Here is a 22,789-nt window from a genome sequence, read left to right on the forward strand (position 1 = left end):
CGACCCTGGATGACTCACTGAGGCTCTCAGGCCTTGGTTTCCAGCACTTGAAACAGTACTTTTATAGGCTTCTTGAGAGGAAGACATGAGTGAATATAAACAAAGGCCTCTGCCCAGGGGCCAGCACACACTGACGGGCTGTAAACGCCACCATGGCCCCCAGTTCGGGGCCAGCCCTCACCTGCCCTGTTTGAGCCTTGTCTGCCTCCATCATCTTCCAGGTGTCCTCCTTGGCCCCGGCCCTCTGCAGCTCGGCAGTGCTGTTGTGGTGCCGGCCGGCATCCCCGCTGTAGGAGGAGGAGTGGCTGAGCTGTCTGGGGAGAGCAAGGCACGCGGGTGTCAACCAATGGAAGTCTTGGGCAGGGGCAGCAACCCCAACAAGGTACCAGGCCAGTTCAATCCTCTGATTTCACAGTGTTCCTGTATGCAGGCATTATTCAAAAAGCGTTTCTGCACTTAACCTCACTGCACCTCGGTTTCCCCATCTGTAACATGAGACAATTGCCCACCAGTGGTCATCAGCTTTATGCAAACCATCATAGATTATCATAGATCATGTGACCCAGAAATCTTTCCTCCCTGAGGCAGTCCTGTTCCTGGGGACTTACAGCCTTGGGGAATGGCGTGGGTGTGTGTGTACACGCACGCGCATGCGGGCACACGTGCATGAGAACACAGGAACATCCCCTCTCTCAGCCACGGCTCAGACCCACACAAGCAAAGGTGATGGGGTGACCCGTCTTGGTCAGCGACTCTCTCTCCTGCCTTCTTGGTCTGCTGCCTCCATGAAGCAAGCAGCCAGACTGGAGAGGCTGGGAGCTGAGGACAGCCTCCTGCCTCCAGCCTCTAGCCAGTTAGGAAATGAGGAACTGAGTCCTGCCAACAGCTGCATGAAGCTGGTAGCAGACCTGTCCCCAGCTGAGCCTTCAGATAAGACCCTAGCCTGGCTGACACCTTGGCTGCAGCCTGTGCGAGTCACTGAGCAGAGGAGCCAGCTAAGCTACACCCAGACTCACCAAGACACAGAAACCATGAGACGACAAACCATTAAGTTTGTGGTCATTTGTTACGTAATAAACAGAAGACAAATAACCCCAGTGTTCTGCATGTTTCCGCTCAGTCTGCCCACGGCTCTCTCTAGTTTGCATCCCATCACCTGCCCCTGTATTCCAGGACCACCCGTAGACACCGCCTCATCTCAGCTACTTCAGCAAATTCTTAGGTGGCAGCAACTGTGACTGATTATGCTAGCCACCTGCCTGAACCTGGCAGTGATCCCGGGTCCCTGGTGTGACTCCGGGCGAGGCTCTGAGTGCTTCACACACATACGCCTAGCTCCGCCTCAACAGGTGCACCTGTCCCATCTGATACAAAGCTGAGTCCAGGAGGGTACTGTGGCTCGTGTTCTGAGGGCAGAGCTGCTCATACAAACCTCCTTCCCAGCCCCATTTCTGTAAAGTCCCTCTACCCCCAACAGAATTAGGTCCAGGCAGCCCCAGCTCACCCAATAATGACCAAGTGCTGCTTACTGAGGGCTGGTGGCACAAGGCACTGTCCTAAGTGCTTCACAGGTACCATATCATGCAAGCCTTACCACAACCTTTGTGGCAGGTACACCACAGATCCTATTTGACAGCGGAGAAAACTGACACACAGAGAGGTTACATAACAAAGTCCATACAATGTGGCCCCTCGCTTCTCCAAATATCCAGTGATCTCACTGAATGCAATCTCTTTTAAAGCACCAAAGTGTAGAACTTAGCTCTAAGTGGTCCTGGGTTGAAATTCCAGCTCAGCTTCTCTCTAGCTGTATAACCTGTGGCGAGCTATCAGTTTGCTCATCTGTAAAATGGGAAGGTGACAGTAACTACCTCCAGGTTCAATAGACTGCACAGGGCTTGGCACTATGCCCAGGTCCTAATAATGCATAAAACGCAGAGGTCACTATTATGGTGACTATTTTAGATTGAATGCTTGTTCTTAACACCTCAACCTTTCTGGCCCTGCAGAGTGCCTTGAGCAAAAACCCACACCATGAGGGGAACCTGAGTGGCAGAGTGCAGACCAGCGGTTAAACCGCAAGGCCTGGGTGGATCGGGCCACCTGGTGGGAACAGTGCCAGGGTCCCCCTCGGGCTCCTGTGCTCTGGAGAGTGAGGTTCCTGTAAGGATTGGGGGGGGGGGGGCGTAGAAAGCCTGCACTTTCCACAACCCTAGAGAGCTGAAGGCCTTTTTTGGTAGGTCGAGCCAAGCTGTTGGCACCCTGTACCTCCTCTCTCCCCACAAGCAGGGGGCGGAAATGTGATGCTGGAACGTGGAGACCCCTTACCTCTGCAGCTGCTTCCCTGCCATGTCCGTCATTGGCACCCTGTACCTCCTCTCTCCCCACAAGCAGGGGGAGGAAATGTGACGCTGGAACGTGGAGCCCCCTTACCTCTGCAGCTGCTTCCCCGCCATGTCCGTCATTGGCACCCTGTACCTCCTCTCTCCCCACAAGCAGGGGCATTGGCACCCTGTACCTCCTCTCTCCCCACAAGCAGGGGGCGGAAATGTGACGCTGGAACGTGGAGCCCCCTTACCTCTGCAGCTGCTTCCCCACCGTGTCTGTCATTGGCACCCTGTACCTCCTCTCTCCCCACAAGCAGGGGGCGGAAATGTGACGCTGGAACGTGGAGCCCCCCTTACCTCTGCAGCTGCTTCCCCGCCGTGTCTGTCACCACCATGCCGTTCTCCATCTGCCTCGCCTCCTTCCCCGGACCGCCCATGCCTGCTAATCCTGGCAGAAGACAGAGAAAGGAAAGGGGCAATCATGGTTTCAAGAGCCAAGGCTAAACCAAAGACAAGGAAAGTCTGTTACTCTGGGGAGAGATGGCAGAAAACCTGGCCTTCAGGAAGCTCACAGAGCAAAACCCACTTTGCTGGGCCTGGAAGCAGGCTCCCGGCCGGGTGCAGGAGCTAACTGCTAGTTCGCTCGGGGCAGGGATGTTGGTTTGCAACTGTCTCAAGGATCCCATTAGCTGAGGGTGTTAGGCCTGAGCAGGTGCCCTGTGCCAGCAGCAATGGGTACAAACCAGTTAAGCTGACAGTCTCCCTGCTGCAGGAAGCTTGGCTAGCGGAGGGGGGGCAGGGTACAAGGATCAGGCGGGGGGGGGGGGGGGGGGAGGCACAGCTCTCTGGTCCCCAAGCATCCCAAGCAGGAGTGATACTCAAATAAAACCCAGTTTTGACAGGGGCCCCCGCCAATCAAGTTCCTGGGGTAGCCTGTCGAGTTAACCCTTTGGTTGCCTAATCAAGGGTAGGGGGTACCTGCACCTCTGGCTGCTTCCCCAGCAGTGAGGAAGTATTTTAATAACTGATGTGGCCACCACGGGTATCTACCAGTCCCAGGAAAGGAAGTACCGACCATCCACACTAATCACTGTACCCCTGACGGTGACTGCTAACATTTATCAAGTGAGTGGGGGCTGCTGTGCTGTGCTGAGCTGAGCTGAAATATATTCTCTCCTTCAATCTTCCCGCCTGCTCAGTGAGACACTGATGCCCCTGCCCTGCTCTCGTTTCTCCCTCTGGGGCTGGGGGGGGGGGGGGAGGAGGAGCATGAGAGAGCAGAAGACACAGGACTCTGAAGGGATGACCCCAGACGAGGAGGGGAGGGATGCAGGAGAGAAGTTACAAAAGTGGATAAATATGCAGCCAGGGTGACCCTGGGAACATGCTGATGTGACATGCATAAAGGCAGAATCAAAAAGGCAGGCTCTCTGGGGTGACAGCCATGGGAAGACAAAAACAGAAAGCTAGGGCCCATTCCTCGGGTGAGGGCAGGGCTCCGTGCCATGGTTCTCAATCTTGGCTGTGAACCAACCACCCAGGGATGCCTAGGGTGCAGCCCAGGTGCCTGCAGTGACTCTCCCAGGGAGACAGGGTCCCCACGCTGAATTAGAGCACAGTCAGGTGTGAAGTGTTCTCTCACTTCCTAGCGGTGTGTATTGGGGAAATAATGAACCTCTAAGCCTCAACTACCACATCTGCAAAATGGGAGAGACACAGCATGTACCCTTGTAAGCAGGAAGACGAATGAGCTGTGCATGGTGCTTGGTAAGTCTAAGACACCACTGTGGTGCTTACCGTTTTCTGCATTTCAAATACGGTCTACAGATAATTCTGGCACACAGCCAGGACTGAGAATCACTGCCTTAAACATTTCTTTTAATGTCAGCATCTTTGTTTTCAGTAAAAAAAAACAAAAAACAAAACTAAACTAAACCAAAAAAATAAGAGTGTAACAGGCAGGACTTCCCATGCAGCCGCGTGCAGCTAGTGCTCACACACATGCATGGCACCTGGCACCCAGGCCTGGCCTTGACCACCTTTCTCTGCGCAGGGATGGGGATGCCTGAAAACACTCCCAGAGACACCTGTCCTGTGGGCAGTGCTTCAGAGAGCCCGCTGTCCCACCTGGCTGCCCAAGCCACCTTCTGTAACCCTCACCCTTGCTTCCTCCTGCTCCTCACTCGACACCAGCCCCCAGGTCTGATGAGGGCTCCCACAGTGGCCTCTGGTAGCTGCCTCCTCTTGTCAACTCAATTAGCCCACAGGCTGATACACCAATTGTGGCAGCTAGAAAATTCTACTTCACAAGGGGAAGGACAGAGTCCGAGAAGGGCAACGTGAACGTGTCCTTCCATCCGCCATCCTTGCAGGGCATTAGCCCCGCCTCTTCCTGTGGTCTTGGCAGACCTGTCAGGGTGCCCCAGGATCCCCCTACCCAAGGTCACCTCACCAGAACCCCTCTCCCAGTGTTCTCATTTCCCGAGTCCTGTTGTCCATTTCTGCCTTTGGTTTCTGAGCTACCTGGTGTCCGTCCTTCCAGCAAGCACTCTTTTTGTTAAGTGGCTGGAGTCAGTTTCTGTGACCCTCTGCCTGGGCCTTCAGCCACACAATACAGCTTACAGAGGGCAGGAGGGCTGGGTCTGCTCCAGCGGCCAGTGCAGGCCTTCATATCGCCCGAGGGAGATGGGGTGGCCTTTCCTGCTGAAATTCTGCTAGAAGACATCACCCTCTGGGCACCCACAGTCACCTCAGTTACTCCATCAGGGGCGCATCACCTGCACCTGCTGGGCCCTGCCACGGTCTTGACCATGCCCGGGAGGTATGAATGGCATAATAATCAAATAATCAGTAATAATCAAACTGCTGCCATTCATGCCCCTCTACCGTGTGCCAGGATCTCCTTCAAGGCGCGCTAGTCATGGCCATTTGACCTGTGAGACAGTCAGTCACCCAGCTGATGAACAGGAGAGCTAGAGATTCAAACTGTCTCCCTAAGTGCCCAGCACAAAGTCTGGACCACAGCAGGTGCCCAGTAAACGTTTGCTGGATGGACAATGGAAGGGGGTGGGAGGGCGAACGTCCGAGGCCCCTTCCCAGGCATGCAGCAACAGGACAAGTCCCTCTACGACCTCATGCTGCAAGCACAGGCAAGTCTAACCCACGTGTCACTGACCTTCCTCCTCCTCGGCCACCACTTTGCTGCCTGGGGAGTCACAAGAATCAAGAAAGTGTTAGGAACTGAGGCAAACTCTCTCCTTCAACCCCCATAATGCCCAGAGGGGATGAATGGACGCCCCTCTAAGGATGGTCGAGGAGCCTGCTGCATTTGTGCCTTAGTGTCCCTATCCCACACCTTCCAGGTGGATCCCTGACAAGCACACTGCACCAGGCCAGCACCTTTCTCTAAAAGCTGTAACTGTTAAGTGTTTAAACATAAAGAGAGTAGACCAACCTCTGTCTTTACACCTGTTTCACGGCAGCAGAGGGAAAGAAGAAGAGTATTACAGCATGCCAGGGCGGCGAGACAGTCGGGACAGTGCGGAGGTGGCCCGGGCAAACCACGGGCACTTTGCACGCACTTGATGGGCAGATGTCGTGTGAACGAGCAGAGCTGACCTGCCGACGCCAGAAGGGGCCCCCATCGGCCACGTGGTGCCCTCTCACTGCCTGTACCCACAACGTGGCTTCTAAACCAGCCCTGAGAAAACGGGATGAAACCAGCTCCTCTGTTCTTCCAGTCCGGGGTATTCTGCAGCTGTGCTACTGTCCAAAGCCCACAGACCTATACAGACTGATTACATAGGGCGTGACTGCAATAATCAAGGGGTAATTCAATCACTCCCTCAGCATATAGCCTACCAGGGGACAGTCACTGTTCTCAGTCCAGAGGTGACCAAAAAGCCCTCATGGAGCTTAAACTCCCAGGGGGAGAAAAACACAATCAAGAAACCAGCAGATTAGAATTTACCATCAGGCAGTGATAAGCACCACGAAGAAACATGAAGCAGGGTGATGGGCAAAACCAATGATGCTGTGTAATAATAATTCTTGTTCGTTTGTTTTCTTTTCTTTTGTTTTTTAAGCAAAGACAAGAAACTTGTTAATTGCATGAGTGTTCCTGGAGTGTTTCTAGGCAGCAGATGGGGGGCTGTGAAGTCGATTACCCAGGCTCTGTCCCTGCCCTTGAACCCCTGACGCGCTGCCTGGGCTGTGTGTGCTCAGCCGGCTGCTGGCCCTCCAAGCAGGCACCTCACGGGCTCACTGTTTATTCCAGCAATACTGCCTTTACTCAAGAAGGTTCTGGAACTCCGCTTGGGCCAGGGCCAGCAGGCAAGCCTCCCTAAGGGAAGGATCCAAGTCACTGCTTTGTAGTCAACGCCTCGCTTTTGACCAAAAACGGAAGTGACCAGCCGCATCACCCCACCCTGCCCCCCCAACACTGGGTCCTGAAGGTTCTTTATACTCAAAAGAGGAAGAAACAGGGCCACTGAGGACAGCCGAAAGGAATGTGCTGTCTGCAGACGGACTCTCCAGCAGATGTTCAGTGTTTATGGCAGGGTTTTGTAATATAGGAAGACGCTTATGACGATATTAGGGGGGACGACAAGGAGGGGCAGGAGATTTGATGGAAAAAGAGACAGGTGGGAAAGAGGCCAAATGCCAAGGCAGTCCCCGCCCCTCGGGGAGGTGGGAGAGTGGAAGGAGGTTCTTTCTCCCGGTTCTCTGCGCTTTTCTACTGTTTGCTATTGTCTACAATGAGCAAAGATTGATAATATATATAATAAGTCAAGAAAAAATCAGCAAAAATATGAAAGGGGGGAAATAATTAGTCATAGGATTGTAAGAAACTTCAAACAAGGTTCTGAAAAGTGGATACACTGTCGGAATGAAGGTCTTTCTCCCAAGATAACGAGGAGGGGCCTGGGCAGCCCGACGTTGGAACAGAGCGGATTCCTCACCGTCCTGTGGGCAGAATGACACTCTGCTGTCGGTGGGCGGGGGAGGCGGGCTGTGTATGGCAGGGTGTTCAACAGCATCTCTAGTCTCTACCCACCAGATGCTGGTGGGACCCACCGCCAATCCCAGCCGTGACAACCAATCATGTCTGCAGGTGTTGCCAAGCTTCCCTGAAAAGCACAATGTTCCCTGGTGGAAACTGTGGCTCTCGGCTTGGTTCCTGACAAAGAAACCAGAGTCAAAGTGTTCTTCACCATTCAGGTACAAAGATTTTGAGACAATTTGTAAATCTCTTTCCCACCAAAAAAAAAAAAAAAAAAAAAGTTTCCTAGAAATCAGTATAATGAGTGTCCCTGGAGACGGACATCTCCCCACGCCAAGCCTGGTTCCATTATATCCCCCCCCTTCCTACCCCAATGAGAAAGAACCCCCCAAAACCAAACACTCCCCCTTCAGCCTGGGTGTTCTAAAACAGACCTGATTAAGCCAACAAAGCAAAAAAGTTTCCCTTTAGGAGAGCCAAGAATGTGGTTCAAATAAATTCAAGGTCACTGGCACTTGGAGCTGGCTAAGCCAGGCTAGATCCCGACGCTGAGCCTTATCGCCGGGCCCTTCTGTGGAGGCAGAAAGAGAAGGGGCCACTGCAGAGACACAGGCCAAGGACTTTTGTGTCCTGCCTGGCAGGAAGCTGAGTGGCTGAATTGGGAAAATGACCACGCAGGGGTACTAGGATGGTGGATGTTATATTCATCACCAAATTAAGTGCTGATGTGCACCCAAAAAAAGAGAAAAAGAAAAAAAGACATTGGCAGTGTTCCTGCAGCTGGGGAGGAAGGGAAGGGAAAAAAGCCATCTGTGGCCAACAGAGTTTGAGGACGTTCCCATTTACCTCAATAGAAAATGAATAGGGATCTCATTCTGGGAAAAAGACTCAGTTAAAGCCACACGTGTCAACTTGTAGATGGTTATTTTTGCTGAACTATAGCCCACAAAGCAGGTTGGTAAAATACAGTTATACTAAAGTAGCCACCACCCATCATGTGACCCTGGCTTGACTTGGGTTTCACGGAAGGAGACTCTGCAGCAAGAGGAAGGTAAACTAGACTTAAGGAAAAACTTTCCAACCACAAGAGCGTGAACATGTAGAAACTCATTCAACCAGTGAGTTTAAAAGTTGAAGGGAGGATCAGCTATCTCACGTTGGCAAAAACAACAACAACAAAAAAAACCACTGGTTCAGTGGTAGAGCATCGACCCAGAGTATGGATGTCCTGGGTTCAATTCCTGATTAGGGGACACAGGAGAAGAGTCCACCTGCTTCTCTCCCCCTCCCCCTCCTCTCTCTCTCTCTCTCTCTCTCTCTCTTTCCCTCCCGCAGCCATGGCTCCATTGACTCAAGTGCCTTGGCCCTGGGCACTGAGGATGGCTCCATCAAACCTCTGCCTCAGGCACTAAAAATAGCTTGGTTGTGAGCATCGGCCCAAGATAGGCAAAGCATGGCCCCAGATGGGGTTGTCAGGGGAATCTGATCCAGTGCATGTAGAAGTCTAACTCTCTATCTCTTTTCCTCTCACTTAAAAACAAAACAAAACTAGGGTGCAGAACAGCACTATTCATAATAGCCAAAACATGAAACCAACTCAACAATGTTCATGAACTGATAAATAAAATGTGGTATGCTCACAAAATAAAATATTATTCAACAATCAAAAGAAATAAAAGTACTGATACATGCTACCTCACAGATAACGCTTGACAATGTCACACAAAGTGAAGAAAGCCAGTCACAAAATACCACATTATAGAAATGTCCAGGATAGACAAATCTATCAAAATAGCAAGTAGATTAGTGGTTGCCTAGGGCTTGGGGTTCTGGGGTAAAATAGGAAGATGACTGCTAATGGATGCTACGTTTTCTTGAGGGCTGACGAAAATGTTCTGAAACTGACTGTGGGTGACTGCACAACTCTGAATATACTAAAAACTACTGGATTAGGCCCTGGCCAGTTGGCTCAGCGGTAGAGCACCTGCCTGGCGTGTGGAGGTCCCAGGTTCAATTCCTGGTCAGGGCACACAGAAGTAACCATCTGCTTCTCCCCCCCCCCCATTCTCTCTCTTCCTCTCCCCCAGCCATGGCTCAAATGGTTTGAGCAAGTTGGCCCCGGGCACTGAGGATGGCTCGGTGGCCTTGCCTCAGGCACTAAAGTGGCTCAGTTGCTGAGCAACAGAGCAGTGGCCCCAGATGGGCAGAGCATCGCCTCCTACTGGTCTTGCCAGGTGGATACCAGTCAGGGTGCATATAGGAGTCTGTCTCTGTCTCCCTGCCTTTCCCTTAATAAAATAAACAAAACAAAACAAAAAACAACTGCTGGATTATACACTTTCACTGGGTGACCTGTATGGCATGTGAATTATATCTCAATAAAGCACTTATTAAAAACCACTAGGACCTCTGCAGCAAACTTGAAGTCTGAGCAATGAATGAGCTCTCACCCCAGGCAGACCTGGAGACCTGAAGGAGCAGAGCCTGGAACCTGAAGAGAACAGCCCTGAGATCCCAACCGCACCTGCAGCCACTGAGTATCCTCAGACAAGTTGTTTGACATTCACTGGTTTCCCACGACTTTTAGACCCAAACCCAAAGTCCTTACCCTGAAGGCTCTGGAGCATGACTCCCTTGCCAGCCTCATTTCCCACCCCATCCCTTGTCCATCACCGTCTGGACACACTGGCTGCCTTTTTGTTCCTTAAACAAACTGAGCTCAGGCCTGAGGCTTTGCACTTGCTGTTCCATGTCCGAACACTGTTCCTCTCCTATTCTCCCTGCTGGCTCCTTTCAAAGCCCATGTCACTTTCTTAGAAGGCTTCTCTGGCCACCCTCCCTGAGTTGCTACTGTGCTACCCTGTCACACCCCAGCACATGTTCCTTCAGTTTTTAAATTCATAGTATTTAATGATGTACAAAACCATCTATAGTTGTTGATTTATTGCCTTTCGCTCCCAGTAGATACTAAACACCTCAAGGGTAGGGACTTTGTTTGCTTCCGTCTCTCCAAAACCTAGAACAGTGAGTGCAGTTATGGGCTGACTTAAATCCCCACCAAATCCGTATGTTGAAGTCCTAAGCCCCAGTACCTCAGAATGTGAGTGTATTTAGAGAAAAGCTCTTTGCAGATGTCACTCGTTAGGATGAGGTCATTAGTACCATGGTTTTTATAGGGTATACATGGTTTACAGATGCTTAGTAATTATCATTCGTGGAATGAATATATTATCAGATTGGTTTACCCAATTTGTTTAAAGTCTACAAAGGAAGCTTCGTATTAGCCTATTACACTACAAATTTTACTAAGTCAGTTATCCATTGCCCACAGTTAAGGGGGGAAAAAAAGATGAGGTCATTAGGGTAGGCCCTAATTCTATAACTAGTATCCTTATATAAATGGGTTAATTTAGACACAGACACTCAGGGGGTGAATGCCATGTGAAAATTAAGGCAAATCAGGGTGATGCTTCTACAAGCCAAAGAACGCCAGAGATTTCAAGCAAACCACCGGCAGGCAGCTGGAGAGAAGCGTGGAACAGACACTCCCCCACGGCCCTCAGAAGGAAGCCGCGCCGCCCACAGCTTGCTCTCAGACTTCCAGAACTGCTGCCTCCAGAACTGCGAGACAACACACTTGTGACGCCCAAGCTTCTCAGTCTGTGGTGATTTGTTACAGCAGACCCAGGAAAATACCAGTACTTAACTCACAGTAGGTGCTCCATAAATCCTGCCTGTTGCACGCCTAAATCAATGAATAATAAGTAGCTTTCTTAGTAATCAGCACCTTTCCCCCAGAGAGAGACCTGCCTGCTCCCGACGGAGAAGGGGCTAGTTTCTTGAAGGCTCAGTTTCCTCACCAGTCACCTGGGAGTACTAATTTTACCTCCCTGATGAGTTGTTTGAAGGATTCGGCAAGATGGCTTCTGTGGAGAAGAGAAGCCCCAGTGAGCACTGCCTTCACATCACGGACACTTTGGTGACAACTTTGCCCAGTGGAGCTATGCAATGGGCAGCCATGCAGCCCCGCCCCTGAACACAGTCTGCCTGTGACCTGTTTGGGGACCAGGTATATAACAAACATGCCACAGAGGCTCAAGAAGTCTGGAATTAGCTGCTGGAAGAGGCATCTCAGGGGAGGACAGCTGACCTCTGTGCAGTTCCACTCTTTTTAGCAACAGCTGAAACCAAAGCCGAAAAGCCATCAGATGACCTCTCCATGTCAACACAGGTCGAAGCTCAGAGAAGAGAGGTGAGCAGAGGACCAACTGAGAGCCAGTCTGACTGATGACACACAGAGCAACCTGCACAGGCTGCAAACCAATCCTCTGACTTTTAAACCACCTGATAAGAGAGAACAGGATTCTTAGAAGACTTGCCGTATCTGCTTCAAATAAAGACAGGGCGAGGTCCCAGCCTAGGATTCAAGACACCTCTGAGACTGTCCCTGCTCTGAGAGTCCTGGCCTGGGAGGGGAGACAGGGTGCAGGGGCTGGGAGTGGACAGGTCTATCTTGACCTGGCAGGTGTCAATGGTGTGGGGTAAAGGAGAGGCAACTCTTCCCAGGGAAGTAGAGACAGCATGTCATTTATGAAAACCCTGCACTGAGCACCATGCCAGAGGCTTCCTGTAATGTAGCACGTTAATCTACATCAAATGCCAGAAGGTTGGTTCTGTTGTTTTACTGCTTTACCAGTGAGGAAACAGGCTCAGAAGGGGTTTGAGGTCACACAGCTGGTAAGAGCAGCAGCTGGATTCGAACCCCAGTCTTGCCAACTCCAAGCCTGCATGCTCAACCACCTTGCCTCCTGACCCTCACATCTGGGTTAAGGGACACGTCACCAGCTTCTATAATTATCATTGTCCCTATTTTTTTGTCACAAGAACCTGAAGCTCAGGAGACCCAAAGCCAAATCCCAGAAAGGTATCGGGACTTGGCCCAGGTCTGCTGCCCAGGCCCGTAAAGCACTGGGGCCCGTCCTCCGTTCTGCCTGAAAGGGTGAAGATGGTCCTTCCAGATGGTTCCCGAGGGGGCCTCGCACAGTCCCTGCCTGACACAGCAGTGAGTCACACAGCAGCTGATGGGAACCTCCAGGGAACAGGTAGAGTCTGCAAGATGCCACCCTACCCTCGTCCTGCTCCGTCTGCTCCTGCTCGGCGCTGGCGTACGTGCGCAGGAACTCGGCGAAGGTCCCTTCCTGGGCCAGCAGCTCCTGGTAGGAGCCCATCTCGGAGATCTTGCCACCGCTCATGACGATGATGACATCCACCTGCGGCAGGTAGCTGATCCCATGCGTAACCAGGAGCCGAGTCTGTGGGCAGAGAGGAGACCGGGCGGGTCAGCACACCTGTGTGAGAGGGCCTCACCCCACACCTAGAAGGCAGAGCTCCTGTCTGAAGGGGATGCATACCTGGGACAATCTGTGGGTGTTTTCATTCAACACGTGTGCCAGGACATGGGGGTGGGGGCGGTAGTAACGGGGAAGGGTTCAAAGATCCTTGTTCCAGATTCCAGGGTCGGGGGAGAAATGAACGACGTGAGAAAGACACTGTGTGCTGGACAGTGACACACAGCACAAGGGGGGGGGGGAGAGAATGATGGTGGGGGTGTTGCAATTTTAACAAAAAAAGGCTATTTTTAAACAAAAGTATGAAGGATGAAAGGGAGGGAGGAAGGGAACCAAGCACATGCAGACAAATTAAAAAAATGACTGATGCAAAATACTCTGCATACAATGGCTTCATTTTTCAAGTAGCCATCCACTCCCACGCTCTTCTAAAAACTAAAATTTGTAGATGTAGCTATCTTATACCTAAGACCTGAAAGTTTGGGAAAACACCAAACTACATGAGGTGATACACTTTTTCTTAAAGGGACCATGGTGAATCGTTCCTGCTTTGCGAACCCTGGGCCGCTGTGGCCACGCCCAGCGCTGCAGTTGCAGTGTACCTGCAGTCACACACAGGTTCAGGCAGATGAACCCGCTGTGTTCCCCTAAAGCTTCATTCATGGACGCTGCTATTCAACTTAATGCCATTTTCATATGTCACACAGTTAATTTTTCTTCAGATGTTTTTCCAATCACGTAAAACTGTAAAGGCCATTGTTAGCTTGAGGGCTGTGCTAAAACAGAGCAGGCAGACTGCTGGCCCCTGTCCTTGAGGGGGGCTGGGTGCCGGACAGGAAGGACCACTTTATTCATTCCACACAGAGACAGGAAGGGAGAGAGAAATGAGAAGCATCAACTCATAGTTGCAGCACTTTAGTTGTTCATTGATAGCTTCTCATACGTGCCTTAACCAGGGGCCTCCAGCCGAGCCAGTGACCCCTTGCTCAAGCCAGCAACCTTGGGCTTCAAGCCAATGACCTTTGGGCTCAAGCCAGCAACCATGAGGTCATATCTATGATCCCACGCTCAGGCCGGCAACCACACACTCTTGAGCCCTGGCTCATGCTGGCAACCTTCAAGTTTCAAACCTGGGTTCTCAGAGTCCCAGGTTGACACTCTATCCATTGTGCCACTACCTGGTCAGGCCAAAATTTTTAATGTATTTAAAAATTATGTCTACACAGAATTTTTTGTGGTGTGTATGGGAATGCCTACAAAAGAGTAAGTGGCAGGGTGCTCACTACATGTGTGCATGACGTGATAACCCTATCAAGAAAGTTTATACACACAGCAAAGACTTGAAAGAAATATAAAAATCTCTAGGCTGTGAGATGACACATAATTGCTTTTCTTTTTCTTCTTCATGTTTTTCTAAATCTCATATATTTTTCCCGTGGGCATGTGTTAATTTTAATCAGAAAAAAATGAAAAGAAAGAACCAGTATCCCTACCCTCTAAAAAGTAATAAAAGAGGTCAGGAACCATTTCCTGTCAGGTTAAAGTGTTACAGCAGTCTTCCTGATCCAAACCTCTGTCCCTCGCCCACGGTCACCTGGGAAAGGAGGAGGGAGCTGCCTGCCTGGTCACAGGAGATCGCCGGGTGGGATTTCCTTCTATCAAGCCACTCCACTTCTAAATCAGGAAGAGGGGCCGTTTCTAGCCATGTGGAGGCAATGACTTCAAGTCAGTTGCTAAGGACTTGCCCCCATAACAACGAGCAAGATGGCCATTCTGGCAAGGCTTCCAAGGGAAAGCATTAGAAAATGTTCTTAAGTCCAACAACAACAACAAAAAAGTCTGGAAAGTGAAGGATTCCCGAAAGGGACACATTCCCACGTAACCAACGTGCAAGAGCCAGACCTCGAGCCCTGCCCCTCCCACCGGTACCTTGTTCTTCAGCATCCCCTTGGGGCCAATCACATTTTCAAATATGTGTTTTCCCACGTGGGCGTCCACTGCCGACAGGGGGTCATCGAGGAGGTAGATGTCAGAGTCACAGTATACAGCCCGGGCCAGGCTCACGCGCTGCTTTTGGCCCCCAGACAGGTTCACGCCCTGGGGAGACACGTGGCAGAGGTGGGTTTGCTGGGAAACCTCAAGACACAGAAAGGGCAACCTGCTTGGGACGCACCGGACCCAGGCCGGAGACCCGGCAGGGCGGCGGCCTCCTCCTCCTGGGCAGCCGCACGGGCACAAGACCGCCCCTGCACGCACGTGCTTCCAGTCCCTGCACGGGATTTAGCCTCACCTGTACAACAGGTGGGAGAGCAGATCTGAGCCGCCAGGCAGCTGCTGAGAGACGGCGCAGGGCAGAGCGGGCATTTAGCACAGGTGGCTGCTGGCACTTAATAACACTGGCTACAGGCTCTTGACCTTTGAGTCTGATGGAAGGCGGCAGAGGATGTGGTAACGATGTTATTATTGCTGCTACTACTGTTGCTATTGTTAACAGCCAACATTTTTATAAGAAAACTCACTGGTGGAGACACCTACAGTCCAAGGGGCTGTAACCTGGGGGCACTGGAATCCAGACCCACTCACTAGCAGGAAGGGATCCATTTTCTAATTTGCACCAGGGCACGACATGGACTACAGAGCAGCAGGCATGGCATTCCCATGACAGATAAACAATATTATTTGCATATCTGGCTAAGGAATCAAAGTGGACACCCACTGGGTTACCTGTTCAGCCTCTCCTAAGAGACGCCCGTCACCCCATGCTCCAAGATGGTGGACTGGCAGCCACACTGTTTTTGCATGGACCCTTCAGCCATAGCATTCTGGCCCAGGGGCAGATACCAGATCATAGCCAAGCCAATCACATTCCCTTCCTCCAGATTTTTGTGCTGGGACCCAGACAAGGAGAGTTAGGAGTCACCAAGTAACAGAAATAAGACACTTTAAAAAAAGTAGAAAAGAGTAAAAAACAAAAAAAAATCTTATCTGCAGATTTCTGTCAAATAAAAGAAATCATTCATCAACTAAGAGAGCTGGTGGAGCCCCTGGCTTGGAATGGAAAACAAACAGGAAAGCTCTTGGTGCTGCTGTGCATGTGCCGAGTGCACACCAGGTGACCACCAGGGAGCGTTAACACAAGCTGGCCAGGCAGAAAAGCACGTGCAAAGGCCCAGAGGTAGGACAGGCAAGTCACTTAGCTTCTCCCTACTGCCTTTTCCTCAACCACTAAATGGGGAAAACAGTAAACCCCATCCCATGGGCTGGCTGTGAGGACCAAAATATGTATAAAGTGTGCAGCACAGTGCGTGGTACATATAGTAAATGCTTGAAAGTATTAGCTATTTATTATCATCACTGTTGTGGAGGAGACTGTGGACATTTGAATCACTGACACATCTTCCTCCCTGTACAGTGCCCTTTATCAGGGGACTCTGCAGTCAACTTGACTACAAAGCAGAGTACACTTCCTGTCCCTTGTCTTTGGGCTCAACCAAGTGATCTATCCACTTTGTATGTGAAGAGGACAGTGTGCTCTAAGGGACAGCAGATTATTTTTAGTTCTGTTGGGCCTCTGCTGTCCCCACAAGAAAAGCCTTCCCCTGGGGAGCTGTTGGCCCTCCAGCCAGGCCCCGGCAAAGAAGCCATGTGGGGCAGACCGGGGCCCCATCCACAGCCTGGAGGCAAGTGCAGCTGGCCTGCAACATGGGGCGGAGTTGCCCAGCTGAGCCCAGTCTGGCCCATCTGATCAGTCAACTCACACACCCACAAATAAGAGAGAAAGTGTTTAACATCATAAACCACTGAGCTTCTTTTTTGAGTGTTATACAGCAATAACTGACTGCTACAGGGACCATGCTGCAGCTGTACTAACCTTCTCACCGATCTCTGTCCGGTCCCCACTGGGCAGGATTTCCAGGTCTGGGAGGAGGGCACAGGCTTCTATCACAGTCTTGTAATACCGTTCCTGTAGCTGGCGGCCAAATAGGATGTTTTCTCGGAGAGAATCGTTCTGAATCCAGGCCTGCTGGGGGACGTAGGCCACTGAGCCCTAGACGGCAAGTGGAGAAGTAAGAGACAGAGAGACAGACTTCGTTAATGAGGCAGCAACCAGCTCATCCACGTGCCAGAAAGGCCCTACTTCACAAGTGACTCTCATTACACCCACTGTTTCAACAAGAGGGAAACCGAGTTTACAAAGGACAACAAATGGCAGAGCTGAGATCAGAACCCACACTGACCAACAGTGGGAGTTTTCGAGGTAAAATCCTCATTGGTGAGATTACAGTTGTGTATTTAGTAAATAGTCATTGAATGGCTCCATCAGTGAACAAAACATCCCAAGAATAGGAAATTCCTACCATGACTTTAAAAATTATTTGATTACAGTTGTGGTAAATACTAAAAGGAAAAAGCAGAGGAGACCTTTAAACAGTTTTGTTTTGCTTTTTAAATAAAGACTTAGTTAGGAACATCAAGAAAGCATTTCTTGAGGAAATTTCCTTGCTGAAATTTAAGACAGGACTTCTGTGATATCAAACTCGTCCATTTCAAAACGCTGTTGTGTCTCTATTTCCACACGTGTCAAGAAGACACGAGCAGGGGGGAGGCGCTCCCCTACCAGGGCAAAACGACCAGTCCCAAATCAGCCTGCAACCTCGTCAAACCAAACACTCGGTGCGCCCTTCAACTCCAGCTCCATCAGTTTTGTATTTAAAGCTCTTTCCTTTAAAACTGTGGTTCTCAACGAGGGACAATTTTGCCGTGTAGGGGACATCTGACAATGTCCAGAGACATTTTTGGTTCTCACACCTGGAGGTTGCTATTGGGCTCCAGTGGGTGGAGGCCAGGGATGCTGCTAACCATCCCACAGTGCGCCGGGCGGCCCGCCACAGAGAATTATCCAGCATCAAGTATCACTAGGGCTCTGGTGGGGAAACCCAGGGTTAATGAAACTGAATGCAGTGTGGGTCCCGCCATAATTTGTAATTTTCTTCAGTAACCCATTCATCTTACTCCATAACATGTACTTGAAAGTAATGGCAGAACATTTCCTGAAACAACAGCTAGATGTTATTAGTTAGTTATTAGTTAGTTTGGACCCAACTACTATAATATATACTTTCTACTAATGTCTATTAGGCTAAAGAGCATCGTATAATCAACAAAGGAAAGATTTTGCACTGCAATAAAAACAACAGCATAAACCAGCATCCCCAAAAACATATTCCAAGAGACAGGAATCCTGGAGATGTCAACAGTTGCTGCCAAGACAATAAAGAGGTGCAGGCAAATATGCTGGGCCACGCTGGGCTCACCAAAATGAAACAGCATTTTCTCCTTGCAGGACTTCTCAGAGCCTTTACTTTATTAATGTTTCTTCTAAGTCTCCAAGAGCGAAGGAATCAGAGTATGCAGAATTTCCCAAGCTTGCTTGAGCTGGGGAATCTTTACTCCAAAACATCCCAAAGGCGAGTTTTCTGCAGACCCCACTCCAGGTAACACTGAGGTCAATGAAACTCCGAGAGAAGTATTCCTCCCTCAGGAAGAGGCCCTCACGGGGGATGAGCTAATACAAAACAGGACTCTTGATTTCTAAAGGACTTATTTGTTCACTAAAGCAGCCTCTTAGTCTCTCTCTTCAAAGAATACACCAGTTTAGTTCAAGTACTTTGTGTATTTGAAAGCAATAAAAATCACAGTCTGTTTTAGCTCCATATTAAGAATTCGAGCAGTTCCCCCAGCATTTAAACAGTTCCCTTAAAAAGAATTCACTAAGATCACATTCCAATGACATAAATCAAAAATTTTAAGTTCTGTTACTTTTATAGAAAGAGATAACGCAGAGAGATCCATAGGGACGGAACAGGCCAGAGAGACTCGTGGATAGAGAGACCACGAGACACACTGCGGGGCAGAGACGGGGAGAGAAGAAGAGACAGCGAGCAGACCAGGGGCACTGTGTTTACTGAATATTTACTGCAGGCCCACTATGTGCCGGGCACTCCTCCAGGTGCTGGGACACAGCAGGAAATAGATGCCACGTCTCTAGGATGGCACAGAGAAGAGCAGAGAGAATGAGAGGAGGAGAGGGGCCTCGCTGCTCTTGCCTCAGGCACAGAGAACATATAAAAGGAAAGAGAGCATCGCACTTGACTTTCCTCTCAGGCCATCAGCTCCCCCCACTGCCCCCGCCCCTCACCCAGCCTTCCTACCTTGATCGCCACGTGGCCCTCGACCTTGTCCATCTCGGCCAAGAGCGCTGAGAGCAGAGACGACTTTCCACAGCCCACCTGGCCCACCACGGCCACCAAGGAACCTTCTGGAATGGAGAAGGTGATGCTGAAAAGACACAACACACTACGCCTCAGTCGTGCTCTCACCTGAGTTGAGGCCGGCGGGGCTGGTGCCCGCCCCCGGAGCTGAACTAACCCTGCAGGGGGAGAGAGGCAGGAGGCAGGTCTGACACCAGCTCTTACGATCTGAAAATCCCTCCTGTGCTTCTGCTGCCGAACTGAGTTCACTGGATACCCTCCGAGACCTTCCTCCTGTGGGAGGCACTGCGCAGGTGCGGAGACGCCCACGCAGTGAAGACAGTGGAGACAGCAGGAGAGACCTGAGCATCGGCCGAATGGAGGGGCATTAACTTTCCCTGGGGGCACAGCACAGGGGCTCTGGGGGACAGGACAATGAATTCTGAAGGAAGAGTAAGTGTGTGCAGACACAGAAACCTGGGAACAGCTTAAGAGGCCCAGGCTGTGAGTAACAGCTGTGATCAGGGACCCGCATGTCAGTAACAGAGGCAGGGAGGGTTGGCCAGTACTGAAGGGTTTGAAGGGGCCGGTGACATGGATGAATCTTGAGTTTCAGAAACAGGTCTCTACTGAAACTGCCCTTTGACAAACACCAGTATGCAAAGTACAAGAAAATAAGCTCGACATTGCACCAATAAGACTGTCCGTCACACAACACGTGTCCGAGCTATGACTCCGCCCCCACAGTGGGGCGGGCACATCCGGGGCACTGCTGGGCTTCCCTACATTGCTGTGCTTTTCCACCGCTGATTATGATTTTCAACGAATTAGTGAAAATGCCGTGCCATTTTGCTGTCACTCATTGTTTAGTTCTTGGGCACCTGCTGCACGGCCACAATGATCATTCTGTGCAGTGAGGGGAATGGATTACGGGGCCCAGTGAGGTAGCTTTTGCTCACCCAGGTGAGACTGGATTATGTTTACAGGCTGAGGAGAAAGGAAGTTTGGATGGAAAAAGTCAACGTCGGTGAGGGAGACTAGAACAAGGAAGCCTTTGATGTTGGGAGAACAGAGAAAAGGATGAGGGCACAGGTGTTTTTTAGTTGTGGAGTAGAATGAGAGAGAAAAGCTAAAACTGAAGCAGGCAGGAGTAGAGTTAGACATAGGGAAAACTTCCTAAACATGCAATGTCACCATGAATTTTCAAGGGAGGAGTTATACAGATTCTTTTCTCTGGGGAGTTTCTTCCTACCCCAGCACCCTCCCCTCAAGTAAAATACTGCAGCAATTTGGCTACAGGAAGTGGGGATTTGCTCAGGGGCATGGGGGATAAATTTGGGCTCTAAAAGGCCCCTTCTGGCCCTGGGTTTTGGAGATTCATTAAGGAAGCCTAGAAGTCACTGAGCAAGGCCTCCAGTCAGAAGAAAATAAGAAGCACTTGGCTAGTTACCCAGGCAACCAGGTCAACTCCCTGGACGCAGGGTGCTCTGTGGGCAAGGTAGCAGATGGGGAGTGGTGAGAAAGGGTGAGCCAGGCAGCTGGGGAGCCCTGGGAAGGACTGAGAACAACTCTATCCTGAGAGCAAGTCCCAACCGACAAGAATTTCTTTCAACAGGCCAAAGCCTGCCTGCCACCACCAGCCATGTCACAGCCTGGGACCCAACTTGGCCAATCAGTATGCTGGGTCTCTCCTGGCAAGGTAATTGGCTCAGGGAGGGGCACATGACCCAAACTGGGCCACTCAGAGGCAGGCAGGTCTCCTGATATAGGAGGTACACACCTGGAGTTGACGAGGACCATTTGCCATCATGAGGGGAGAGGTCGTCTGAAAGGGAAGCAGCACGGAGGGAAGCAGAACAAAGACAAGGTGGAGAGAATCATACTGGCACCGAGTCCCTGGATCACATCGTACCTGAAGGTAGCCCTTCTCAGTTAAGTACACCAAAAACCTCCCTTTGTTGCTCAACGCTATCTGTGCAAGGTTTCCGTCACAATGAAAGGGAAGGCCCTGTGCCAGGCATACTCTCATCAACGCCTCACCAGAGCCAAGCAGTGAGTGACTGACTGCACACATTTCCCAGATGGGTAAACTGAGGCTCAGAAAGGCAAAGTGATCTATTCAAAGTCAGCAAGCAGGAGAATGGGTGAATGTGAGCCCACGTGTGACCACAGCCCTGTGCTTCTCTCCACATCCTGGCTTACCCATTCAGCGTGGGAGGGTCGCTCCTGGCCCAGGTGAAGGTGGCGTTCTTCACGGTGATGCTGTTCGAGCTGCCACCTGGAAAGCACCACACACAACACGTCAGCACAGATAGAGTCACGGGAGTGAGAGTGAGCAGGAGGCTCTGAACTTTTTTTTCCTAATCAAGTCCAGTTCAACCCCAGAGGCTAGACATTTCTGCTAGGCATTATCTGGTCACATCTGTCTTAGTTTCTGAAGAAACCAACCAGCAATTCTGGAGATGGCCTCAGACCCAGAAAGCAAAAGGAAACCACAAGACGGCTCCGCCTTTGAAAGGTTGTGCCATCCCGACGCCCGTCTCGCAGAGGTGGGGGACCCACAGGTTAGGTAACAGGGCTCCAGGGGCCTCCGGGGCCTCCCTTCCCCTGCCTTGGGAGGTCCTGACAGCTCTGGCCGGGAGGGCCGAGCAGAAGCCAAGGTCAGTGGCAACAGGCAGCACCCTCACGCACAGAGGTGCTCTCCAGCAGGCTGGGCTGGCCCCTGGCTCACCACACCCCCAAGGCCCCTTCCTTTATGTTCAAAGCAGGACCCCCTCTCCCCAACTACTGGATTTCAGGGTTGCCTCCAAACTCATCCCCGCATCCCCCCTCTCTCCCTGCATCCTCCCTGCTGACATCCCGGCAGGCGGTTTCTCAAGCAGCAGCCACAACTGTCAGGGAGCCGGCTGTGGAACAGGAGCAGGAACCACGGCCGAGAGAGGGCCGTGCAAGACAAAGCCTGCACTGTGTGCGGGGCTCTGTGACTCTAAGGCCTGGCCCTCTGTCCCTGTTTACTTTCCTTTTACTCCACGTCCCTCCCTTAAAAATACAATTTTAACTCTGATTATGAGCCATCTTAAATGCACCTAGAGATAAGATGGGAGTGTTTTTCAGTTATCAAATAAAGAAATAAATTCTCCCACACATCAAAGCAGCAAACAAATACTTGCAGTGAGAGGAAATTACTGGTTAACCTAACACTCCCTCACCACCACCCCAAAGCAAAGAACGCAGAGGAAACTGGAAAATGCTATTTAGGAAATTTAGCATGGTTCACCGGCTAGTGAACCATGAGACTTGGCCAGGAGCTGCACAGGTGGCCGGGTCTGGCACCTGGAGGTGTGGACAGACATCTCAGAAAGTCAAAAGGCCTTGGAGGCCTTGACCAGGACAGGAAGGGAGGGGCTGAGATCTGTCTGCAGAGCACCTGGAGGCCTCGGGGCTTTCCAGCTTGCCGCTCGCAGTGAACTGTGAACCTCCGTGGCTCCAAACCTCCGCTGGCTGCCCGGCTGCCCGCAGGGAAATTTAACCCTGGCACTGCTCTGTACCCTTCAGTGGGGAGGGGACGGGGGGAGGAATGATGATCATCAGGACAGCAGAAATTGGATGACCACTGGACAGGAAAGTCAGGAGGAAGATTGCTGCATCCAGTGAAAAGTGATTTTCAAGTGGGGATGACTTTGCTCCCCAAGGGACATATGTCTAGAGATACTTTGGGTTGTCAAAACTGAGGTGAGGGCTACTGGCGTCTACCTAGTGGGCAGAGGCCAGGGATGCTGCTCAACATCCTATAATCAGCATCCCGGAATCACCCCAGCCTATGATCTGCCGGAAAGTCGGTAGTGCCAGGACCGAGGAGAA

At 51.0% G+C, this 22,789-nt stretch overlaps 1 protein-coding gene across 2 annotated transcripts in view; it reads right to left on the reverse strand.

Annotated features, from left to right (window-relative positions):
- Positions 1-22,789, reverse strand: part of ABCC1 (ATP binding cassette subfamily C member 1 (ABCC1 blood group)) — a 150,168-nt gene that overhangs the window by 22,932 nt on the left and 104,447 nt on the right. The window contains exons 15-22 of one of the 2 annotated variants that reach the window (XM_066382555.1): positions 21,131-21,206; positions 18,890-19,016; positions 16,549-16,725; positions 14,607-14,774; positions 12,458-12,641; positions 5,503-5,532; positions 2,685-2,775; positions 182-314 (exon numbers count right to left, since the gene is read on the reverse strand). In XM_066382555.1, coding sequence (XP_066238652.1) covers positions 182-314; positions 2,685-2,775; positions 5,503-5,532; positions 12,458-12,641; positions 14,607-14,774; positions 16,549-16,725; positions 18,890-19,016; positions 21,131-21,206 — 986 coding nt within the window. The remainder of the gene's footprint in view (positions 1-181; positions 315-2,684; positions 2,776-5,502; positions 5,533-12,457; positions 12,642-14,606; positions 14,775-16,548; positions 16,726-18,889; positions 19,017-21,130; positions 21,207-22,789) is intronic. The other variant, XM_066382556.1, reaches the window with a different exon arrangement.

This window comes from Saccopteryx leptura, chromosome 4 (genome assembly GCF_036850995.1).
Source record: "Saccopteryx leptura isolate mSacLep1 chromosome 4, mSacLep1_pri_phased_curated, whole genome shotgun sequence".
Classification (NCBI taxonomy): Eukaryota; Metazoa; Chordata; class Mammalia; order Chiroptera; family Emballonuridae; genus Saccopteryx; species Saccopteryx leptura.